Raw genomic sequence first — 22564 nt, forward strand, 5'->3', positions numbered from 1 at the left:
ACAAACAAAAAAAACCCCAGCCAGGATAATAAAGAGAAAACAAAGAAAAGAGGAGCTTTTATATCTAAATGGTTTGTAAATGCCTCTCCTGTCATTCTTACTATATAACCTCTACAGCAAGAGAGTCAGTAGAATGGTAGAATGAAATTTTTTTTTTGATATTTATCAACTCTGCTCAAAACATTTTTAAAAGATGCTGCTCAGCCCTGCTGTCTTGTACTATATCAAACTGTGCAAAGCTGGAGTCACAATGGAGGCCGAATTAGGAGAGTAAGCCCCCAGCATCAACTTCCCAAACAAGGTACAACTAGCCAAATCATTTATGTGCCTCCTAAGGCACTTGCCGCATTCTGCCTTAAATTATAGTATGGTTATTCATTTTTTTCCAGGCCATTTGATAAATTCCCAGAGGTCAGGGAATTGCCTAGGACATAATAAATAGCAATACTTGTATATTAAATGGAATATTTTACATGTTCCCAATAGCTATATGCATGCCCCAGAAGGAATTCAATAAACACATTGAATACTATATCATTCACCTACTCTGAAAATGGGAATTATTACAAAAGTCATAAGTAAAAAAGTAAAAAGTAAGCTCTTCTTAGGTTTTTCCTAGTAACAAGTAGAGTGAATTGAATTGGAACCTGAATTGGAATAAAATGCTCCAATGTGAATACATATCTCTGCTTTGCACGTTCCTTGTTTTAAGAATACAGCTACAGCCTGTTTTTCTTTACTTAATAGCTAGCTCATTTGGCATTGATTTGTAAATACTTAAAATGTTAACACATATCACCTTTTTAGCATGTCAGACCTAGGGAGACCAAAATTTTCTATCTCTTAAATCTGTCTTCTCAAATTTAATACTATTATCCACTGAACTGAGAAAATGCTCTCACAGTGCTAATGTCTACTTTCTCTCCTCTTCTGTTTTTGCCTCTGGTATTCATTCACACATAATAGTAGTTGTCATTTAGTCACACCCTAGTACATGCTGGGTCCTTTACCCACTTCTATTTAATTTTTCATAACCTCCCATGTTAAAGATTATAATCCTCATTTCCAGATTCAGATGATAATTAACTTATATAACTTTGCAAGGTTATGAAGATTATATAAGTTAGTGTGAGTTCTCCGTAGACATGGAATCAGCATTCAGCCACCTATCCATCCATCCATCTATTCATCCATCCATTTATCCAACCATCGATATATAGAGAGAGACACTTATTTTAAGGAATTGACTCACATGATTATGGAGGCTGGCAAGTCCAAAATATGCAAGATGGGCAGGCAGACTGGAAACCCAGGGAAGAATTGCAGTTCAAGTCCAAAGAAAGTCTTTTGGCAGAATTCCTTTTTACTCACAGTTAGTGAGTCTTTTTCTATTAGGGCCTTCAACTGACTGGATGAAGCTCACCTACATTATGGAGGGTAATCTGCTTCACCCAAAGTCTACTGATTTAAATGTTAATTCACCTTAAAAAAAAAAAATACCTTCACAGTAACATCCAAAATATATTCAACCAAATATCTGAGTACTATAGCTGACCAAATTGACTTATAAAATTAACCGTCAGCAAGGTAAATATGATTCCATGTTACAGATGAACACTGTAAGATTCAGAGACATTAAGTAATTTGCACAACATCAAAATTTGTTTTGGAGCATCTGGACTTTATAAAAGGGGTTTTCCAAAGCCCATGTGTCTTTTACTATATATACTGCCTTTCAAATTAAGTTTTTTGATTGAGAAGAAATAAGTTCCTCCAGGCCCAAATTCATGTTAAAAGAATCATTTAGTGACTATAGTTGTATATTTTAGAGGTCTAATTTATCCACTAATAAATATTTACCAAGGATGATGATCTAATCTAATGAAGTAGGAATTCTGTCCTTCACAATTACTGAAAAATTTTCCATACTTCCCGTTCCTACTGCCAACACTTGAATTCAGGACCCTTCTACTTCTTATCTAGAGTATATACTACAGATTTCATGTCTCTAGTCTTTATATTCATAAATTCTGCATTTAATCAGACCATCACCAGCCCCTCTCCACTCAACTTGAGTATTTCTGTTACCCACTGAAAAGAGCTAAAATTTTTAGGTTAAACATTAAAAAATAATTTTCAGATGAGCTTCAATTACACTTGTAGTTGTCGTTTTGAACAATACGCTCAGATTAAACTTGTCTCCATTAGGGTTCATAGCTCACATATTATTTGATTTTTCTGCCGCTTATGCTTTTGTATTCACCTTTCTCAATTTCGGACTGTAACTCTTATTCTTCCAGGCTTCTCAAAGTTTTTCTTTTCACCCCAGCCAGCAGCAACGCCCATTCTCTAAAGTGCTTAAGAGTGTAGTTAAGGTTTGCAGTTTTAGGTAATAGGCAATATTTATGCACTCTCCTTATCGGTTCAGAGAGGGCTGGAATCAATTTCAGAAATGGGATCCCAAACCCAAAAATCTGTTTCCTATTATCAGAGGATGCCCTGTATCCTGCACAGAGGCACTGCCAAAGTAGGTGCTCAGTAAATGTTTAACATGTTAATTTATAAATGAACCATATTAGAAAACTTCAGTTTGTTAGGTGAGGGCAAACTTGCCTCTCAGCAAGGAAAACTCCTGCCTCGCTTCCACTTTCCTCCCTCTCTCTCACCGGTCCAGGGTCACCGCCCACTCTGCTAGCAAACTCTAGAAAGGACAGGCAGTGCGCATGCCCTGTATCCGCAGCCGCCTCGGGCGCACCGCCCGCTTGGCCCCGCCCCCCGGCGCCGGCCGCGCGCGCGCGGCCCCGTGGAGCGTGCCCTGCGTGCGGGTGCCCGCCGAGCCCGCCGGGCACAAGATCCCGGAGTGCCCGGGCCGGGGCCTCAGGAGTGGGCACCGGGCCGTGTGGTAAGCAGCAAGCAGAGCAGGCGGTGGCGGCGCCTGAGGCGACGAGGAACACGGGCGGTGAGTGAGGGCGCCGCGAGCGAGCACCTCCGCGCGTGCGCAACGCCGGACCGCCCTGGCCAGGGGCGCGCTCCCGGCTGCGGGTCGGAGGGATTGAGCGTTACCGGGCCGGGACGGGGCCGCAGGCGGGCATCGGGTCCGAGTATGCAGAGGGTGCTTGGCACCCTGGCCCGAGCTTGAGAGGTGCTGGCCGCGTGCGCGGGATCCCGAGGGCGTCCAGGCGGGACGGTACCGGGCCCGCGCGGGAGTCCTGGCGCCCAACCCCAGGGGCCACGCCAGCTCAGCCGAGGGACCCCAGGGAGGGAAGAGGCGAGCCCTTCCCCGCCCCCCCCCCGCCCCCGGTGCAGCCGGCCGTACCGGGACCCGCAGAGTGCACGATCTCCGGAGATGGCGGAGGTCCAGCGAGGGGGCGCGGCCGGGGAGCCTTGGCGCGGAGCAGGTGGGCGGGGGGGCGCTCTCGTCCCCTGGGGAGGCGCACGGTTGGAAACGGGAGCAAACTTCCCTCAAGTAACTTTATTGAGGAGGCTCCAGAGACTGACAAACCGGCCTTGCTCATCCCTGGTTGCTTCAGGACCCCGGCGAATGATGGGCTCCTGGGGGCTTCAGTTTCCTTCTGGTTTTGGAACTCGTCTGCCAGGTTCTCAGCGGCATTCGTTGCCCATTCGCTGTTGAAATAGATATATAAGTTTGACATTTTTGTAAGAAGGACGTTTGCTGTCCTGGGAAGAAAAGACTTATACTGCCTGTTCTTTTAATCTCAAAGAAAGTATTGTTAGGATATGCTGGGGATTCCTATTTATGAATCAACCTATTGTCCTGTGTGTGCTTGGAAAAAGCTAGTTAATTCTATTATTAGCCTTAAAAAGACAAAGAGGTAATTGTGCATTTTCTTTTCTTTTTTAAAATACTCTCCGACACCTCTCCAAGTCGTGGAATACAGTAGTTCCAATCCTGGCTGCACAGGAAAATCACTAGGGAGTTTTAAAACACTGCTCAAATCACACCCCAGATTTAAAACTCAATGTGTATTTTAAACAGTCCTAAGTGATTTCAATGTGCGGTAGAATTTGGGAACTACTGGTTTAATATAAGAAAGTCAAAATTAGTTTTTCGAACTATCATTCGATTTATAATTGATGAGATGAAACTGTAGCTTCATTTTTCCATACACAGGAACTCACAAAGGGTGGTTTGTTTCCTACCAGGGACAGAGGGAAGAGTCTAATGATTCAAACTTCAGTAAAACTATAGTTTAACCCCAGAGTTCCGAACGTTGTTCTAACTGGTGTTATAAATTTCTGTTGGAGTTACTAAACCCACTTCCTCCGACCCCTACCAAAGCCCAGGGATTGCATTCTCTTTTAACCCGCTCCCAACCCCTTTGTCTCTTCACATTCCCCCCACTCCCCTCTTAACCTTCCCCCAGCTTCTGGGTGGATCCTCCTCAACCTGATAAGTACTGGCTGAAGGGTTACTATCGGTTCCCATAACAACCGGTCCTCCGGGGCAGTGGGCGGGTTTCTGACTAGCACATTCCTTTCTGAAGATTTTGAATCATACTTTTCAGTTCTTACCTTCAGCGCAGGTACGGGTGAGCTCTTACCATACAATTCTAGTTTAGTGCTAAGTAATTACAAAACTATTAATACTGTTGTATGGGGATGATACTGCTAGCGGCTTTGGTGTTCCCTAAATATTTATTCTTTCTCAGTCTTTGCTATGAAAACTTGTTTAACAAAGTTCCAAAATGTGGAAGCAATTTTTTTTTTTAAGAGCACTTTTCCTTCCGTGCACACAAACCTAAGATTATATGCATTATTTCTCTAAAGTCCTAAGACCTGATGTTTAAGAAATTTTAAAACTGAAATGTAATCCTATAGCCATGCAAAAAACCTTTGATAACTTGTGGCCAAAAAGAAAAAGTCATCAGCTTTCAAGTTGTTCTGTTCCTAGAAAGTACTTTGCCATGATTCTTTACAAAAAGTTAAACCGGTTGTGATGTTCCATTTTAAAGTAACAAAAGGAAAGGCACAGTTTGTCAACAAATTTGCCCACTCCTTCCCTTCCCCAACACTCACATTCAAACAAAGATACTTTTTAAAAATGTTAATGCTTTTATTCTCAAAACATTCAAAGGCTATCTAATTCCAGTTTGCCTTGCAAGGAATTGTTAAAACTGTTCTGAACAAAATAGTACAGAAATACATCGTTTGTCTGTCTCAGACTTGTTTTTTGAAACCTTTCAAATTTTTCTGGGTAAATAATAATAGGAATTCAATCAGTTAATTCCAAAATGCTTTTTAGTAGTCCAGTGATTAAGAGGATGTATTGGGTGTTGAAGGTTTTCTCTTGCTAATTTTACCCATTTTACTCTGTGAAAAGAATAATAATGGGAAACCCTCTAATTTGATAGACTCTCTAGTAGTTCAGCAGGAAAGCCCTGTTGCTAAGATAGTAACCTCTCACCTAATCTTTCTTGTTTTGTTGTATGTTTAAAAACTGAGGCCTTCTTAGTGACTACGGCTGAGAATTCCTGTTGTTTCTATGGTTTTTAAATATTTTAAAATAAGTATATAATGAAGTTTTTCTATTTGTCCCTTTTTGTCTGCATAGACTTGTTTTTAAACAAAATTGGCATTTTCATTTGTAGTTTTAAATACTGCCTTTTCACTTAATATATCACGGACATTTCCTATGCCCTTAAATATTCCTTAGAAATAAGATCTTTAATCTGGATATGCCCAAGTTTAATAGTTTTCTATTGTATGACATATTTCCATTTTTAGTGATTGAGAATATGGTTTTAAATGCTGGTTGGAAATCCTAGTTTCTCAACTTCTCCATCTAAGTAACCTTACTTAATTTTTTTAGTGTGTTTCCTTATGATAGTGTAGAATAAGGCTAAGAATGGTGGCTGCAGGATAGAGTTTTGGAGATATGGAATGAACCAAATAAAGGAAGGTCCTCAACAGAGTATGGCAAAAAAAAGTCAGAAAGTAATAGGCACGCAGGCAGAGTTGGGGTAAATGCCCTTGTCTGAAAGTCTCAGTATCTCTGACTGACTTGGGGTAGCTTTATAGAAGAATTCCTGGAGCAGAGGTGAACTCTTTTATGACTCTAGAGGGATATTGTCAAATTGCTTATACCAAGACATTCCTTTAAGCATTGAGTGGTCTCTGCATGGTGTCAGCACTCCAATGTTTAATCTTTCCTAAACTTCTATAAATAATGTGTCCTTAATTTGATTTTTTTTTTTTTAGTAACCAGCTTTTTGCTTACCTTTTGTTAGTTTATTCAGGTATTTTGCTCACCTTACTCTTAATTGATAGTTTTAAAAAAATGATTTTAAATACCTGTGATATATAGAGAGTATTGTGCTCATAGTGATTTTCCTGCCACAGCTCATTATTTGTCTTGTAATTTACTTTATGATGTTTTCCAAACAAAATATTTTCACTTTTATATAGTCAGCTCTTTCTATCTCTTGTTATGATTTTTCCTTGTAAGCATTTATGTTTAGAAAGCCCAGAGGTGAAGTAAATGAAACAAAATCTGAAAATATGTTAGATTTTTACATCTAATTATATATTAGCGTATGGATATGAATTTGTCTTACACCACCTTCTTCTTTCCAACTAGCCAATTCTACTAGCCCCATTTGTTAAATAGTCCATCCTGTCTTCATTGGTTAGTGGTTTTTCCTTTATTGTATTTTAAGATCTTAACTAGTTTTGGTTCTGTTTTAGGTCTTACTCATCTATACATTGATCTCTAATCTTAATCAATGCCAGATCTTTTTAATTGTAGATTTAAAGAAAATAGATATAACCTGGTAGAGCAAGTCACACTGTCCTTTTACAAACTCATAATTACATGCATCTGTCCTTTCAGATGAAGATTATCTTTAATACATGCACAAAATTTAAGAGTACTGAAAAGCTTATTGTAAAATATGTGGTCCCCTACTCACCCCACTCACCCCAGTCCTCTTAGTCTCCCTCCCCAGCGGCAGCTTTAGTGATTATCACTGTTCTGAGTTTTTTACTGGGGCCATTTGTAGGATCTTTCCTCTTGGGCTGGTCAGGTAGTGGCCTTCCAGAGCCCTCCGGCAAGCAAAAGGTATAGCTGCCAGTGTTGGAGGAGGCATTTAGCTGGAGTCGTAGTATCGTCTTTTGTATGGTCACTTTGGTGAAGGTCCCTGTGCTCTTACAGTTCGAAGACTTTCTCTCCCAAGAATCAATCTCCAGTCTTGCTAGGCTCTGGAGACTGTCAGCCAGAGCTCTACGTGAGGAGGTGGGAAGGACATGCAGGGATGTAGGTAGGGCTTCTCAAACAGCTTTTACTAACTATATTAGACTGCCACCCTTTCACCTCCAGGTTTTTATTAAACTGGAGTGCTTCTCTCTGCTTTCCTCACTGACAGTGTAGGATTTCACTCTTTTAGCTCTTAGTTTCTACTTGTATATCTTCTTTCTAATTAACATGATTTCGTCATAGTTTCCACTCTGGTTCTTTAAGTCCTTGTGTCTGTGTCTTCTAGAAAGATTTCTTTACTGCCATTTTAGTGGAGTTTAGAGAGGGGATGTACTTGAGTTTTTTGTCAAACTTGTCATCTTCATCTGGAATACTCTGCAGATGGATCCTTAGAAGTAAGAAATATCCAATTATGTTGCATTTTATTCTTTGGCAAGGATTGTCATCTACATGTAGTCAATGTTTAAGGGAAATGAAAAGTTTTTTCAGATCTCTCTCTCCTAGCAGAGGTTTGTCGGTTTGTCTTAGTTTTTAATCTTCATGTAAATCCTAATATTTCTCATTAAGGTTCTTAGGTATTTATGTTTTTGTTGCTGGTGTTATGGGTTCTTCAAATTGGCTCTTACCAGTATAAGATGGTTGTTGGCTGTTGTAGATTTATTTTATCGTTAGTTCTCATTCTAAGAGCTTTTCAGTTTATTCTCTTGGGTTTCCTAGTTATATCATCAATTGCAGATAATGACACTTCATGTCTACTTCTCTTAATTATACCTTTTGTTTTGGTTTTATGGCAGGCTGCACTAGCGTTAGCATTTTGGAAACTTATCAAATAATGCAATAATTGCAAAATTGTGTTCTTTATTTTAATAGGAAAAACAGTGGTATGATATTAGCATTTGGTTTATCATAATTCCTCAAGAGGACAAAAGAAATCTACCCTTTTATTTCCAATTTACCTAGAAGTCTTTATCCTTTTTTAAGGGACAGGAATCGAATATTAGCAAATTATTGTTGGCATCTGAAATTTATCACTGGTATTTCTTAACAAACTACTGATTTGCGTCCCAGATATTAAACTGGAGTAAATCCTTCCTTTTGGATAATTCTTTAGAAAAAGAAATTGAATTCATGAGATAATTGAAAAATAACATCATATTCACTGCATACTCTTGTCTCCTGAGGTGGGGGTTAGGTGAGATACAGTTACCAGGCTTCAAAAAAAAAAAAAAAAATTCCAATTGCTAAATCCAACAGTCAGTTCTCTATGGTGCCTGTTAGCAGCATGGGGTATAATTCATCATTCCCCCTTTTTCTGATAGGCTTTCTTGATTTAATTTTGAAGACACCATACTCCTACATTTCCCCCTATTCCATTGGCCCACTGGTTTCTTTTTCGTTGTTTTTTAAAATTTGTATTGTTTTTTTTTTTTCTCACCAGCCTATTAATTGGGAATGTTTCAGGAGTTCAATTTTGTGGCGCTCTTGTCACTATTATAATACTTTCATAAAATGAAAGTATATTTCCATCTGGGGTAGCTCTCTTAAAAACTGCACACATACCCAGCTACTTTTTTTTCAACTTCTGCCCTTGAGTGTGTAAAAGATACCTCAATTTTAACGGGACTAAAACTGAATTTCTGATCTTCCCATGCAAATCTGCTCTCCCTGCAATCTGCTCTGTTCTGGCTCCATTTTTTCAGTTTATTCAACCAAAAACCTTAAGATTATCCTGATTCTTCTCTTTCTCTTCTGCTCTATATCCAGGCTGTCATCAAATCCTGTTTCTTTATATTCTTCAAAATGTATCTAGAATCCTGTCTTCCAAATAAATCTAGGAGTTCAACCCCTTTTCCCACCTCTACTGCTAGCAGCTTTGTCCAGGTCTCCAGGACCTCTTACCTGGATTATTGCAGTGGATTCTCCTTTCTTCTTCCTTGACTTCCCTTTAATTTTTTATCAACATAACAACCAGAGTGAACCAGAATGGTCTTTTATTCTTTTCTTTTTTTCTTTTTCTTTTCTTTTTTCTTTCTTTTTTTTTTTTAAACATAAATCGGATCACTTAAATCCCCCTCCACTGGCTTTCTCTCTCACTCAGACTAACAGGCAGGTTCCTCCTAAAGGTTCACAAAGCCCTACACAATCTGGTTACGATTAACTGACCTCTTTCCTACTTTTAGGTATTGGTGCTATGTTTTCCCTCTGTAATATTTTCTCAGATTCATTGATGGCCAACTTTCTCACCTGCTTTGAGCATTCACTAAAATATCACGTCATTGAGGTCTATCCTCTTTAAAATTGCAAGCTCTACCCTGTATCCCTCTTAAAATACTTTTCCCATAGCATCTATTACCTTCTAAACAACTGTATGACTTGTTTGTTTTTGGTAAAGTATCTCTTTCCCACACTTCACCTAGATTATAAATTCCATGTTGTCAAGTATTTTATGTCCACTCATTAATGTGTCCCAAGTATCTGGTACATAGAAGGTTCTCAATAGGTACTTTTTGAATAAATAAATGTAGTCTGCCTTCTTCCCTCACCTCCAGTGCATAGACCTTTGGCATCTGTGGATCCAACATTGATTATCATCTCAGCAGCAAGGGAAAAGTTTCAGAACATGTAAAATGTAAAATTTATAATGAATACAATACATAGAACAGTTATAAGGATTAAATAGGATACTGTCTATAAAGTGCTAAACTGCACCAGTGTGTACTTAACTATCAAAAAAGCCTAACCAGTTGCCTTGATTCTTGCCTTGATTCACATCTAAATGCTGTGAATTGTGTTCTAGAACTTGCTCTCTTTGGATCCCAATTTTCCAACCAAGGGTGGTCAGTGGCCTCACCTTGGGAACTTTTCTGATTCATGCTTGAGCTCCCTGGTAAATGTCAGTGATGTACTGTTACTGTATTTATTTAACCAATCTGTTAAAGTGGAATATAAGTTGTTTTCTCTTGTGCTTTCTTGCTGTTCAGGACATTTCTCCATTTCTAATGTCCCTTATAAACCTTTTTTCCTCTGAGGTTCTAGCTGAAATAAGTTTTTTTATAAAGTGATTTTGAAACCCTTCAGAGCCACAGAGAAGCATATAATTGAACATGATACTAAATCCACAAAATTAAAGATTCCCAGTCCTTTACCTTCAGTTTCACAGACAGGAGTACGTTGCAGTGATCCCCATTGCAATCATTAATAGCAGTCATTTTACAGTTTCACTTACAGTGTTTCTAGAGTCTCCTTTTGTGTCCTTCAAATCTGATAATACCTTAAAAACATTAGACTTCCTTTTCTTTGTTAATTAAGCAAGAAATATTTGTATGGTTTATTCTGTTGCAGTTGCTGTGCAAATAAGTGGTGGCACGTGCAAGGAAAAGATGATTATTAGAAACGGTGTAAGCAAAGAATAGACAATAAACCAAAACCTTGATGTTTCTATCTCTAGAAATGCATAAACCCAACAGCTGTTAACCTAAGCACAAAAATGTGAAAATTTCCTTCAGTTTCTATTTTTTTTCCTCAAGTCATATCTAGTTTATTTTTAAAATCTACTTAATTTTTCTGTAATAATGTATGAGCAAGAGCAGTCTTCACATTCATTTAGTCATGATTATCATACGTATTAAAAATTAAATTTCACAAGCACCACTGTTCTGAATGCATTCACACCGTGAGTTTGCCTTGCCTTTGCAACTGATGAGCATTATATCTGGGTTTTGTTATTGTTGAGACAAATTCTTTTGCAAATATCACTGTTACAATCTATTTTATTTTGAATGCTAAACAGTATTATTGGCCAAGGCTGAATGGAAAGCACTGACCTAACCTTTCTACAGCACTTCATTTGGCAACCTGTGTATTTGTTTTTTGTGTAGATTATTTTGTTTTAATTGCCACCTTTTCTCATGTTCATCTTGGTTTTGGTAATGGTAATCTTGCCAATCCAGCACCAGCAAACATACTTACTCTATAGTGAAGGACTAATTTTGGCCTTCATGTTATACCTTAGGTCTCTGGATAGACCAGGGCTTACATATAGATTGCCACATATTTTCATACCTTTGTTCATGGAAAATGTAGTGAGTAGTCAAGTGTAATAGTCAAACAACATTTAGATATGTTATTGGGAGGCTTATTCAGGAATGATCTACATTCCTCAGACGTCTATAAAATGATAAAATTCTTAACTAAGGTTACAGCAGGCATCTCTTCCTAAATAATATTTTTATTATCAACATTAGATATGGTGAGAAGCTACCCAGACATACGTTCTGCTCAAGATGCAGGTTCAGGCTCCAAACTGATGTTGATAGCTACATACACTCCCCCCCCCCCTTTCTCTTGCATAGCCCTCCATCCATGCCCTATGTAAGACACTCATTCTAGCGGGGGTACATCCCATAGTGCTCCCTCCCTCACCCTCTCCTATGGGCTTAGGAGGTAGAGTAAGTGCTGGAAGCTGGCACACATCTGTTGGTGAGGGGCAGCAGCAGTGGAGAGAAAGTGTACAAGTACAGTCAGTTCTGGTGTCTGCATAGTCAGTCTCATGGCAGACTTCCCACTCCTCCTCCAAATGCTTTCAGCACATTTTAATAATAATATAGAACTTCTTTTTGTGAATTAGTAGATTTAATAGGATAATAGTAGTTTTAATACCATTAATGAGTATTCTCGGGGGACCTATGGGATTAGTGTATGCTTACCTGAAATTCTGGGTTACTTTATTATTTACTTTCTCTTGTCAGTGCCTGTGAAAGACTCCTCAAGGTGCCAAAATTAATCCTGAACTCTTGGCTAGCATATAGCTCCTGGCATGTACTCAGAATCAGCATCAGGAAGTGATATACTCTTACCAGGTGGGTGTTGGTTAGGGATGTCAGTATATAATGGTGTTTGGGTTGGGTTATAGGAAAATCAGATGCTTGAGATCAGAAAAACCTGTATTTTTATTTTATAGTCTTTCTATAATATACAATTATCGAGTGTAAAGTAATGTTGAGGATGATGATCCTACTAACATGTACAGCCTCTAAAATCTTTTTAAAAATGAAACTGAGAATGTGTTGGACACCAGCTCTTTAGTGAAAGGCTATTTTTAAAAAGTTACTGCTGGTAACTTAAATATTTATTTTGTCTGGACTTCAGCAAAGTCCTCATCTGAACTTTATTTCCACCAAACTCTTTTCTACTAGTAAGATTTACTATCAAACGCTGTACCATATAGAAAAAGTGTATAGGGAGGTATTAAAATGGTGCAGAGGAAGGCAGGCTCTACCTCATGTGTCTCTTAAATGGAAAAAAGGGAACAAGTTCTCTTAAATGTTGGCAGACATGTTTGGAGGAATAGCAGAAGTTGCTATGGGACTGTGATACAAGAAAAAGTAAATTATCAGAGAGAGATTTACTTCTTTTTTGCTGGTGTTTTGAAGTTTCTAGAAACAGTTGTCTACTCAAAAAGCCCATTTAAATTTTTCTCTTAAGGTCTGGTCTTTAAAGAAGGTGTCATCAGATGATATATCTTGTATCTTGTATTCTATGAATTTTCTGAGGTTAGGGCAAAGCTAATATATTAATGCCATAGAACAAATAAAATTTAATTTTTGAGGCAGAGATGCTCATATTTTTCTTGTATCCTCCATTCTGTCTACATAATGTACAAAAAATGTTTTCTGGAGTGAATGACAATTATGAGAATTATGCTTTTGAGAATTAGTGGTTGTTTTCTAAATTAATAAAACCAAGAAGTATCTATATGTAGAAACCTGACCCTGATTACATACTTTTTTTTAAAGGCTCTTTGTTGAAAACCTCTCATGGCTTACCACCAATCACACCAAATCCAAACTTATGATGTACATGCTTCTCATACTTTTTGGTCTTAGGGCTCTTAAATATTTTGAGAAGCCCAGAGAGCTTTTGTTTATATGGATTATATCTATTAATATTTACTGGAATAGAAATGAAAACAAAAACTAAATATTTATATATCGTTTAAAAATAAATATTTTGGTTGAAGCTTATGAAGAAAATCCAGCCTCAGACAGATATGTAGCTGGAAAAGGAAGGAGTATTTTGTAGCTTTTTCAGTTAATTGTGGATATTATTTGATATCTTATCAAAACTTGAAAGATGGTTTCTTAAAGGTTAATTGCCATGTGGATTCTAAAACCATCAGTGAACTTTTGGTGCTCCTGTTTACTAAAATACATTGGTCTATCTTGAACTTTGAATGGACTTTTTACCCATGCACGATTCTGTAATGTAATTGCATTATTATTAGAAAACATTGGTTCATTGAGTTATGCAACTCTTTCAAATGTTGATATGTTTCATTATGTAATATCAAAGAATTACATTTACTTCATATCATCACCAGTCTCACCAGAAACAGTCTATTGGGGAGCCGTCAAGCTCATTGTGGCATAACCAAGATTTCCAAAGTTCTGATTTTCACTTGAAGGTTCGAATGTTATCATTGGCAATCGTTTTCCTTGAAGTGACAGGCTTACTTCATTCATTTTTTAAGAAAATGTCTGCTAAATACATAAGTGTGAATAAGCACACTTTGTATATTTTTCTCAAGTATAATCATGTTCCATTAAAAAAAGTGACTGGTTCATCTCTAACACAAACAATTGCACAAATATATTTTCTCAAGGCAATCATTCTATTTCAGTTTCACTAGAAATGCTTTAAGTATACACACCATTTCATCACAGAATGTTAAAAAGATGTGTACTCAAGAGTCAAGGTTTAATAAAATCCACAATTTTTACTGCTGCATGACCCAGAGATTCCTCAAGAAACAGTACATTAATTATGGCAGAATGCACAGTAGCTATTCTGCATTTACCCTTACTATTTCACTACTGTTCCTCAACCCCCCAAACTCCCAGGTATGGAGAAGGAAAGGCAACGTGACTGGCCCTTCATTGCCTATTCCATTTGGCTGCTTGGGGTCCACTGGAGTGACTGTCAACTGGCTTAGGAACCAGTAGTGTCAATAGTGAAAAAAACAGACACATAGCCAGGCTATGGACCAGTCCTTATATTTTGGGGCTCCTGAAGAAAACCCACCCTTTTCTGTTTGGAGTGGATGGCTCCTCCCATGAGGCTTTTTGGTTATGCTTTACCAATATCAGATGTCATTGGGAGGTTTCAGAGGGCTTCAGTCACTTGTACCAGCTCCAAATACTTAACCAGTGCTATTCAAAACTGCTTAAAATACCTAATATGTAAAAATCATTCACACTTTAAAAACACGAAGCAATGTATTTACCTCATCCCACCTTCCAAAAAATACTTTTATTTTAAAAAAAAAGTTGAACTTACTTATAAGTTCAAGTTATCTTTTATTTTCTGCCACCATACAATTCAAGCCATTACTTTACAAAGTTTGTTTACATTATCAACCCTACTAAAAATTTTTAAAGTCATTGCTCCTGGTACAAGTTTTCTTTCATAAGCACGCCAAGCCCAGCAAGAAACTTTTTAGCCATGGTTAGGGGTTTCAGCTCTTCCACTATTGATGTTACCATATCCACTTACTCTTATTCTAATATTACAAGAGAATACATAGAAGTTGAGAATTCCTTGTTTGGAAAAAGCACACTTGATGACACTCTGATTCTTAGTGAAGTGGGACTCGGAGACACACACGTGGAAGTGTGCTTTTCTATTTGTGCTCATTCTTTGCAGTAATTCTGAAATTCGACGTTGCCCATCCCTTCAGTGTGGTTTGTTTTGGGGTAGGCATGAGTTTTCTAGACTGTTTATATACTCAGCACTGTACACACAAGCCTGTTATATTACTTTGTTTGAAGATTGGGTGTGTCTAATGTAGTGGAAATTCATCCCTTCAGTGTTAAGTGCAGACAAAACACATTTCAAAGCCACATATGAAAGTCTCTTTAATTATCCATTTTTTAAAGATTATTCATATGACTACTTTCCTCCTTTTATGTGATTTGCTGAGAATTGATTATACTTTCCAGTTCATTAAATCACTAAAATTCTCTACTAGTGTCATAAATAAATATGCCAGACCATGAATAGAGACTAGTTGATAAAGGCAGCTTTGTCCTGGTAACTGAATCTTGCTCCTCGTTAACCCACACCTCTCTTTGAATATGTGAATGTATTACATTAAATTTTAGACTTAATAAAGCATAGCCTTGCTTTGAGCACATGTGGGGACTTGCTTTATGTCGAGCTTTAGTATTTTCAGCTGGCCTAGTAGCTGCAGGATGAGTGCAATATTATAAAACCACATTTGTGTTTAAACATGTTCAGGAGAGCCTCGGGGCACATTTAATAGATGTCTGGGTTCTTTACCACTGTACCTTGTGTAGACCTGCATCTCAGACAGCTGGAAACATCATAGACCTGATTGCACACCATTTTAGCCCAGGATCAGTTGCACTCCACAAATGCAGTCTAGGGTTCTAGATGGACTTCGAGTTGTTGGACTTGATCCTTTCTGTTACATAATTATTGAAAGCTAGGTGAGTGTGGTACTGTTAGCTCTAGTTGGGAGATAGGGAAATGCAGCCCTTAGAGAACTCTGAAATAATTAAGACTACTTAAGGCAAGATGGACTGTGAGAAAGTGCTGCAGGAAGAGTGGGGTGTCTTTGGGATGCATTGTGAAGGATGGATAAGCTTTAATAGGATCTGTAGGGAAGAAAGGGCAGTGAGGATGGCAGAAAGCAATAGACTCACTTTCAGAACGGGAATACAGTTGACTCTTGAGGTTAGGGGTGCCAACTCCTGTCTAGCCAAAAATCCATATATTGTTTTTGACCCCCAGAACTTAACTACTAATAGCCTAGTGTTTACTGAATATCGTAAACTGGCAATTAGCACATTTTGTATGTTATATATACTGTATTCTTAAAGTAAGCTAGAGAAAATGTTATTAAGAAAATGATTAAGAGAAAATAATTTGCTGTATTTATTGAAAAAAATCCATGGATAAGTGGACCGACACCGTTCAAAGCTGTGTTGTTCAAGGGTCACCTCTAGGCTTATTTGCACTGTGAGTGAATGAAGAGGGCTAGTAAAAGAGCTCAATGCCAGAGCATGGAGATCCAAAATGCATCGCTTCCTCTTACTGAGAAAGGTGAAGCAGAATTTCTTCTTCCTGGATAGAAATTTGATCTGCAGTTCTAACATGCTGCTGATACAATGAGAGTGCCATCCTCACTTCACATGGTAACCTCTTCAGGAAGAGCAGCACAGAGTAGTTGGTTAAGGTTTGGCCACATGCCACTTAATAAATATCCCTTGTAATTTCCTTTTTGATGTGATATTTTAAATTTAATGAAAGAATGTTACCTTAAGAAATTCTGACATCAACCAGGTCTCCTATATGAACTTTTTTAGTGGGTTGTGGCATCCCTGTTGCTGGCTTGTAAAATGCTAATGCAGACCTGACTGGTGCACATTTCGATCACCGTTTTGAGAAACTACTCTTGTATGAGTCTTTGTAGCTCTTACTTATGGTGAAATGGTTGATTCTCTGTGATTAAAAAATAAAGTACTAACAGTTGAGTTGCTCCTATTGGAGATATATTTTGACTTGAATGTTTTAAATCTCATAGTTAAAGTATACATGTAAATACTATAAACCTATTATGTGATGCAGAGGTTGGAGAAACCTAAATTTAAGGACATATTTCTATGAATAATCTTGACTTGCTAAGTGAGGCTTATTTGAGCATTATTTTATAAGCAATTAAATTATTCTATACCTCAGGGGAGTTCAGTTGCTCACCTACTTATAGTAGCTCTTAATTTAAAAATCTTGCTGAATATAGTATTAGAATTGACTTTTTGTTTGAAATACCTGATTTTCTTAGTTTTGACACATGAATGAAACTAGGTATAGAATCCTCCTCCCCCCTCAACTTTTATTCCGATAACACCAGCAGGAGAGATGGAAGCTACAAGGGAGTACTTTATCAGTGCCAAATTATTTGCTGTAGCAAATGGAGGCAGTTTCTTAATGTTACTTGGTATTGATATATTTAAGGTTATATCAACACTTACAGGACAGTGCGCCTTTACATTGTGTCCTTCACGACAGTCCTGAGGCTTATATACTTTAAAGCTAATTAAAAGTAACATAAAACATATTTTTTAATTTAGACTTAGAACAGATTTTGAGTTTTTGCCAGAAGTTGGTTTCTATAATAACCCTCTATCACAGGCTTCTAATTCTTGTTGAATTTTTTGGTAGACAATATGTTTGTGACTCAGTTTAGAAATAAATTCATGTACTTATTTCATTTTTATTTGGTAGTCTCTATTCTAGAAAAAGATGTTTAAAATTGGATGTAAAGGTGCCTTGTAACTTCGTATGTGTTTGTGTTTTCTGAATGTAGCAGTCCTCTTTATTTTTAGATCTTGTAGTGTTTGTTTAAAATAGCTATATTTTATTTTAGTCACATACATTATAAAAATGAAGGAAGGCTTTTCATTAAATAGTAATTAATTAAGGCCCTGTGTGCATGTGTGTATTATGATGGTCAAATTGTAAAATATGTGGTTTTGCTAAATAATGCTCAGATAAGCCTCACTTAGCAAGTCAAGATTATTCATAGAAGTATGTCCTTAAATTTGGGTTTCTCCAACCTCTGCATCACATAATAGGTTTTTTTTTTTCTTTCTGACTTTACCTTTTCCAAACCTATTCTGTTTTTCTACAGTGACAAAAAATTTTAATAGAAAATAATTTATATCAGTTCTTCAAGTGTTTTAGGGCAGTGGTCCTCAACCTTTTTGGCACTAGGGACCAGTGCTCCTACGAGAATCTAATGCCTGATGATCTGAGGTGGAGCTGAGGTGGTGATGCTAGCTCTGGGGAGCGGCTGCAAATATAGCGGAACCTTAGCTCTCTTGCCTACTGCTCACTTCCTGCTGTGCAGCTCAGTTCCTAACAGGCTACAGACTGGTATCAAGTCAGTGGCCCAAGGATTGGGACCTCTTTTATGGGGTGGTAGTAAATTAAGTGATAGGAGAATACTATTCATTTCTAAGGAGTGACTAAGGGCACAACACACATTTAGATGACATGTATTTAGGAATTGTTTTTTATCTTGTTGAGCTTTGTTCACTAAGAGTTGTAGATATTAGAGGAATTGGGCTGAAATCCCATAAACAACCAGGATTGATATGGAATATCTGGTGGTTTGAGGGTTGTCTTAATTTTTTTTCCCGTTCTGTGTGCTCATTGGAGAAGTGTGACTTTCCCAAAGCTAAATATTTTGGGGGGTAAGTATGTAAATGAAGAGGGGCTTTGAATTTTAATGATCTGATTATGGAGATGTTTTTGAGTATAATCTTACTATTATCAGAAAAAAATATCACCAGCTAACGTAAAAAATACCTATGAAAAAAATTTTTTTCTTTGACTGAAACACATTATTTTCCTATATCAGCTAAAACCAACAACCTGGAGAAACCCACAGCAGTGGTAGGGTGAGGTTCCAGTCTAGCATTTCCAATAGGAAAAATGTCCCTTGTTGGATCGGAACAGTGTCCCTTCACGCCTTCTCAGCACAGACCTCCTGAGGCATGATTTTACTTTTCATTGAATAAATTGTTTTTAAGTATCTAGAAGAAAGTCATGATTATAACGGGACCATTGTAACATAATGATAATGTTTCTCTCTTTTAAACATTTTAATATTCTATTTGTTTGAAAATAATAATTTCTGAGGAGCCATTTAGCTCCAGGTTTAACTTATATGTAATGTTGTAAGTTAATACATCTTAGATTGGTTGATAAAATATCTTTAGCAGATATTACCTAGAGAGTTAATAGGCTTCCATTAACCAGTTTTACTACATGTGTATTGTATTTTTGCTAGAACACTTTACCAGCCCTGGCAATGGAAATTCTCATTTTGGATTTTTCACCTAGATTTTCTACCATATCATCTGTTGTCATAGTAGCAGTCTCAATTGAGAATTGTGATTATATACTTTATCAAATGACTACTTGATGAAAGCACAATTATTCTAATGGAGTTCATTCAGAATTCTGAGCCATCATTTTGCCTGGTTAGAGGAATAATTAACCAATCTATCTGTTGGATTATATATATTTTACTTTATTTCAGTGACAACTGACTGTGAGGAGTCATCAGTTGTAAGACATGCCATTATTTTATGTACCAACACGAAAGAAAAAAAGGCCTACTAGTTATTAGATGCCATCAATTGTGAAGTACAACCTAATTTTAGAGATGTTAAAATCGGGGGGTGGGAGGGTAGTGGGTCCTAAAATCAATAAAATATGGCACATTTATACATATAAGAGTTTTAGTTGGGTATTGGTCATAATCATAATATTAAAGTGTAAAGAAAACTATTAGTTATTTCTGTCCAACATTATACAGATTCATTAATCCTGGAGATCTAAAGTTGGAAAATATAAGAGATTATGTAGTCAGTTCTTTTACATATGAGGGAATTTACTATGAGAGCCTCTAGAACAGTGGTCCCCAACCTTTTTGGCACCAGGGACCAAAGCTCCTCTGAGAATCTAATGCCCTATGATCTGAGGCGGAGCTGAGGTGGTCGTGCTAGCACTGGAGAGTGGCTGAAAATACAGATGAAGCTTGACTCACTTGGCTGCTGCTCACCTCCTACTATGTGACCCAGTTCCTAACAGGACAGAGACCGATACTGGTCTGAGACCCAGGATTGGGAACCCCTGCTCTAGAGTATATAAAAATTTGCAATTGATTACCTTGTTTATGAGTGTATATTAAACTTTACAAAAGAGTTCATAGTAGCATTCCTTTATATAGCTATCTTTAGAGTTTCTCTGATATATTCCTTTTCAAGATAATCTCATTTAACATATGATAGAGAATGATTTGGGATTTAGATGAGTCGCTTGGTATTGTAAACAAGGTACACAGACAGCTGTGATAATCAAATATCATCTTAACTAGCATAAAGAATTTTAAAAAGAATTGTTGCTGCTTTCAAAGAATTGTCACATTCTACCTTTGGCATTTCTGCCCCCCAGATTTAAATTACAGTTCAAGGTTAACTGGAGCTCTGTATGGTAAAAAGGAAATGGCCTAGTGGAACTATCATGAGCCTCATCCAGCCAGCCAGCACTGGGGTATGCTTTGACCAAATGCTTCTTAATTATCACTCTTGGTGCTAAAATTCAAACTGGTTCATCGCTGAGAGAGACCAAATTGAGTTACTAGTATAGACATTGCTGGGTGGCTAGACCAACTCACAGCTCAGATTTCCCTGAGGAGTTGGGTACAGGTACAGCAGAGCATCCGCCAACAGGTGATCTCATGGAGGTTTGAAGTCCAGTGGCCCACCCAGCCTCTGGGGAGTGTGAGTTCAGGTGAAAATTCGGGCATTGGGTGGGGATTTGACTATGTACAACACAAATCTTGATTATTGAACCTTACCTGCAAAATCCTAGCAACCTGGGACCTACTTGGCCTATGGGTAGGGCTGGAACAAGCCTGCAAATCGGATCAAATGTCAGTAGCTGTGAAGCTTGGAAAGATATCAAGGGCAGGGAGCCAGATTAATCTTTGGGTTTTTGTGTTTTGGAAGATTGTATCACAAATGTTTCCTGCTTTGAGTACAATTATTACTAATAGTGAATGATTACCTTTGTAGAGTGTTTTCAACTTTTATCAAAGTGCTTTCACAGACATGTAATCTTGCTTTCACAGTAAACCTGAGAGGAATGAACTGGGTACAATTACCCCATTTGGCAGATGAGGAAAATGAGGCTCACAGATACTAAGTAACTAACCTTAAGGTCTCTTGTTATTGGTTCTTGCTTTTTTTCACTGTACTACGCTGCCGGTACTTGACTCCATGTTTATTTCCAAATTTAGAAAGCATATAGTCTGCTTTCCAGCAGCTGCTGCTATCTTTAGGGACTGCCAACATTTCTTCGCTTATCTTTTTTACTTCCCAAATCACAGGCATAACTTTTGCTCAGTACTGAAGAGCAAAATAAGCAAAAACAAAACATGATTCTATCATGACTTAGGTTAAATTACTTGCCTCTGTTATGTTCTGTTAATAATTTGTGGGCTACTCATTTCTTCAGTTCTACCTTATTTTGTTTAAACCTCAGTTAATGACACTGCTGTAGCTGTGTAGGTGTCTTGTAGTAAACCAAATACAAGTCCAGACAAGGTGTCCAGAGTTAACGCAATTTAAACAAGAGTTGCCAGCATTGTTACTTGTTGACATAGCATTTGTTGGTGTCAGCCATGAATGGCTGGTTTTTTAACTTTCATTTTACCCGGGGAGCCCCTTTTGATTTGGGGCAGCTTCCTCATATGCCTTTTTGTTCCTTCTTGTTATAGTTCTCCATTTCTTTACAGAAAATGTCTTTCTAGAATTCTTCCTATTATATGCCTCCTGCAGGGTGTGGATGTATATATTCATGGTTTTCATTTGTGTAAGTTTTGCACATATATTTTTCTTCTAAAGATAAAACATTGTATAAAGAAGTAGGGTAATTATTGTTAGTGAACATTAGAATGAGTGGAATGGATAAAATTAGACAAGCAGTCAGGAAATCTGCATTCTAGTCCAGACATTGCCCCATTACTTAACTGTGGACTTTTCACAAATCTTTTAATCATTTGGACACCTAGTTACCTTATCTGTGTGGCAGAGTCGTATTAAATGATTTCTAGAGACCCTTTTAGTTCCAAACCTCATTCGAGTTCCCAAACTGAACATAAGAGATTCCGGATAAAGGTAGGATATCTGGCAAAGCTTCCAGTGGTGAAGAGGATGACCTAAGCTTAAATTTTGTTGATAATTTTGTTATTATTGGTAATTGAATGAAAAGAGATAAAGGCGATTGAACTTTCTGACAATTATAAAAGTCATCTGAAACCCACTCTTATTGGTTAATAATCTTTTAAGCTTGTTTCCTAGTTTTGCTCACCATTGTATGCCCAACACCGAATACACCGCATGATCAGCATGCTGTATTTTGAGAATACTTTCATAAAACATTGATGGGCTTCTTGACCTATTTACTTCATTAGGGCAGATTAACCATGTTTCATAACAGCTTTAAAATTCAGGAGGTGGGGGTGTCTCTATGGTGTCATGGTTAGCTCATCTGCTTTTACACGCAGAAGGTCCTGGGTTTGTGTCTCAGGTGGAGCCAGAGACCATACCCCAGGTGTGCCAGGCCCCCTGAGTGTGCAGGGAGGAGGAGGGCAGCAGGCCAGGGGTGAATGCCAGAAGCGTGTGGGAGGAGATGCCCCACCTTCAGCTGGTTCTTAAGGTGAAATGGCGGCATCTATAGGTTGGGGGTGGAAGTGGG

General features: G+C 37.8%; 1 protein-coding gene across 2 annotated transcripts in view; it reads left to right on the forward strand.

Annotated features, from left to right (window-relative positions):
- The first annotated feature begins 2809 nt into the window (after nt 1-2809).
- BTBD3 (BTB domain containing 3) overlaps nt 2810-22564 on the forward strand; it is a 30316-nt gene continuing 10561 nt past the window's right edge. The window contains exons 1-2 of one of the 2 annotated variants that reach the window (XM_016138113.2): nt 2841-2959; nt 11962-12072. In XM_016138113.2, the coding sequence (XP_015993599.2) occupies nt 12030-12072 (43 nt within the window). In that variant the 5' untranslated portion in view covers nt 2841-2959; nt 11962-12029. Of the gene's footprint in view, nt 2960-11961; nt 12073-22564 lie in introns of both variants that reach the window. The other variant, XM_016138114.2, reaches the window with a different exon arrangement.

This window comes from Rousettus aegyptiacus, unplaced genomic scaffold (assembly GCF_014176215.1).
Source record: "Rousettus aegyptiacus isolate mRouAeg1 unplaced genomic scaffold, mRouAeg1.p scaffold_m13_p_12, whole genome shotgun sequence".
Taxonomy (NCBI): domain Eukaryota; kingdom Metazoa; phylum Chordata; class Mammalia; order Chiroptera; family Pteropodidae; genus Rousettus; species Rousettus aegyptiacus.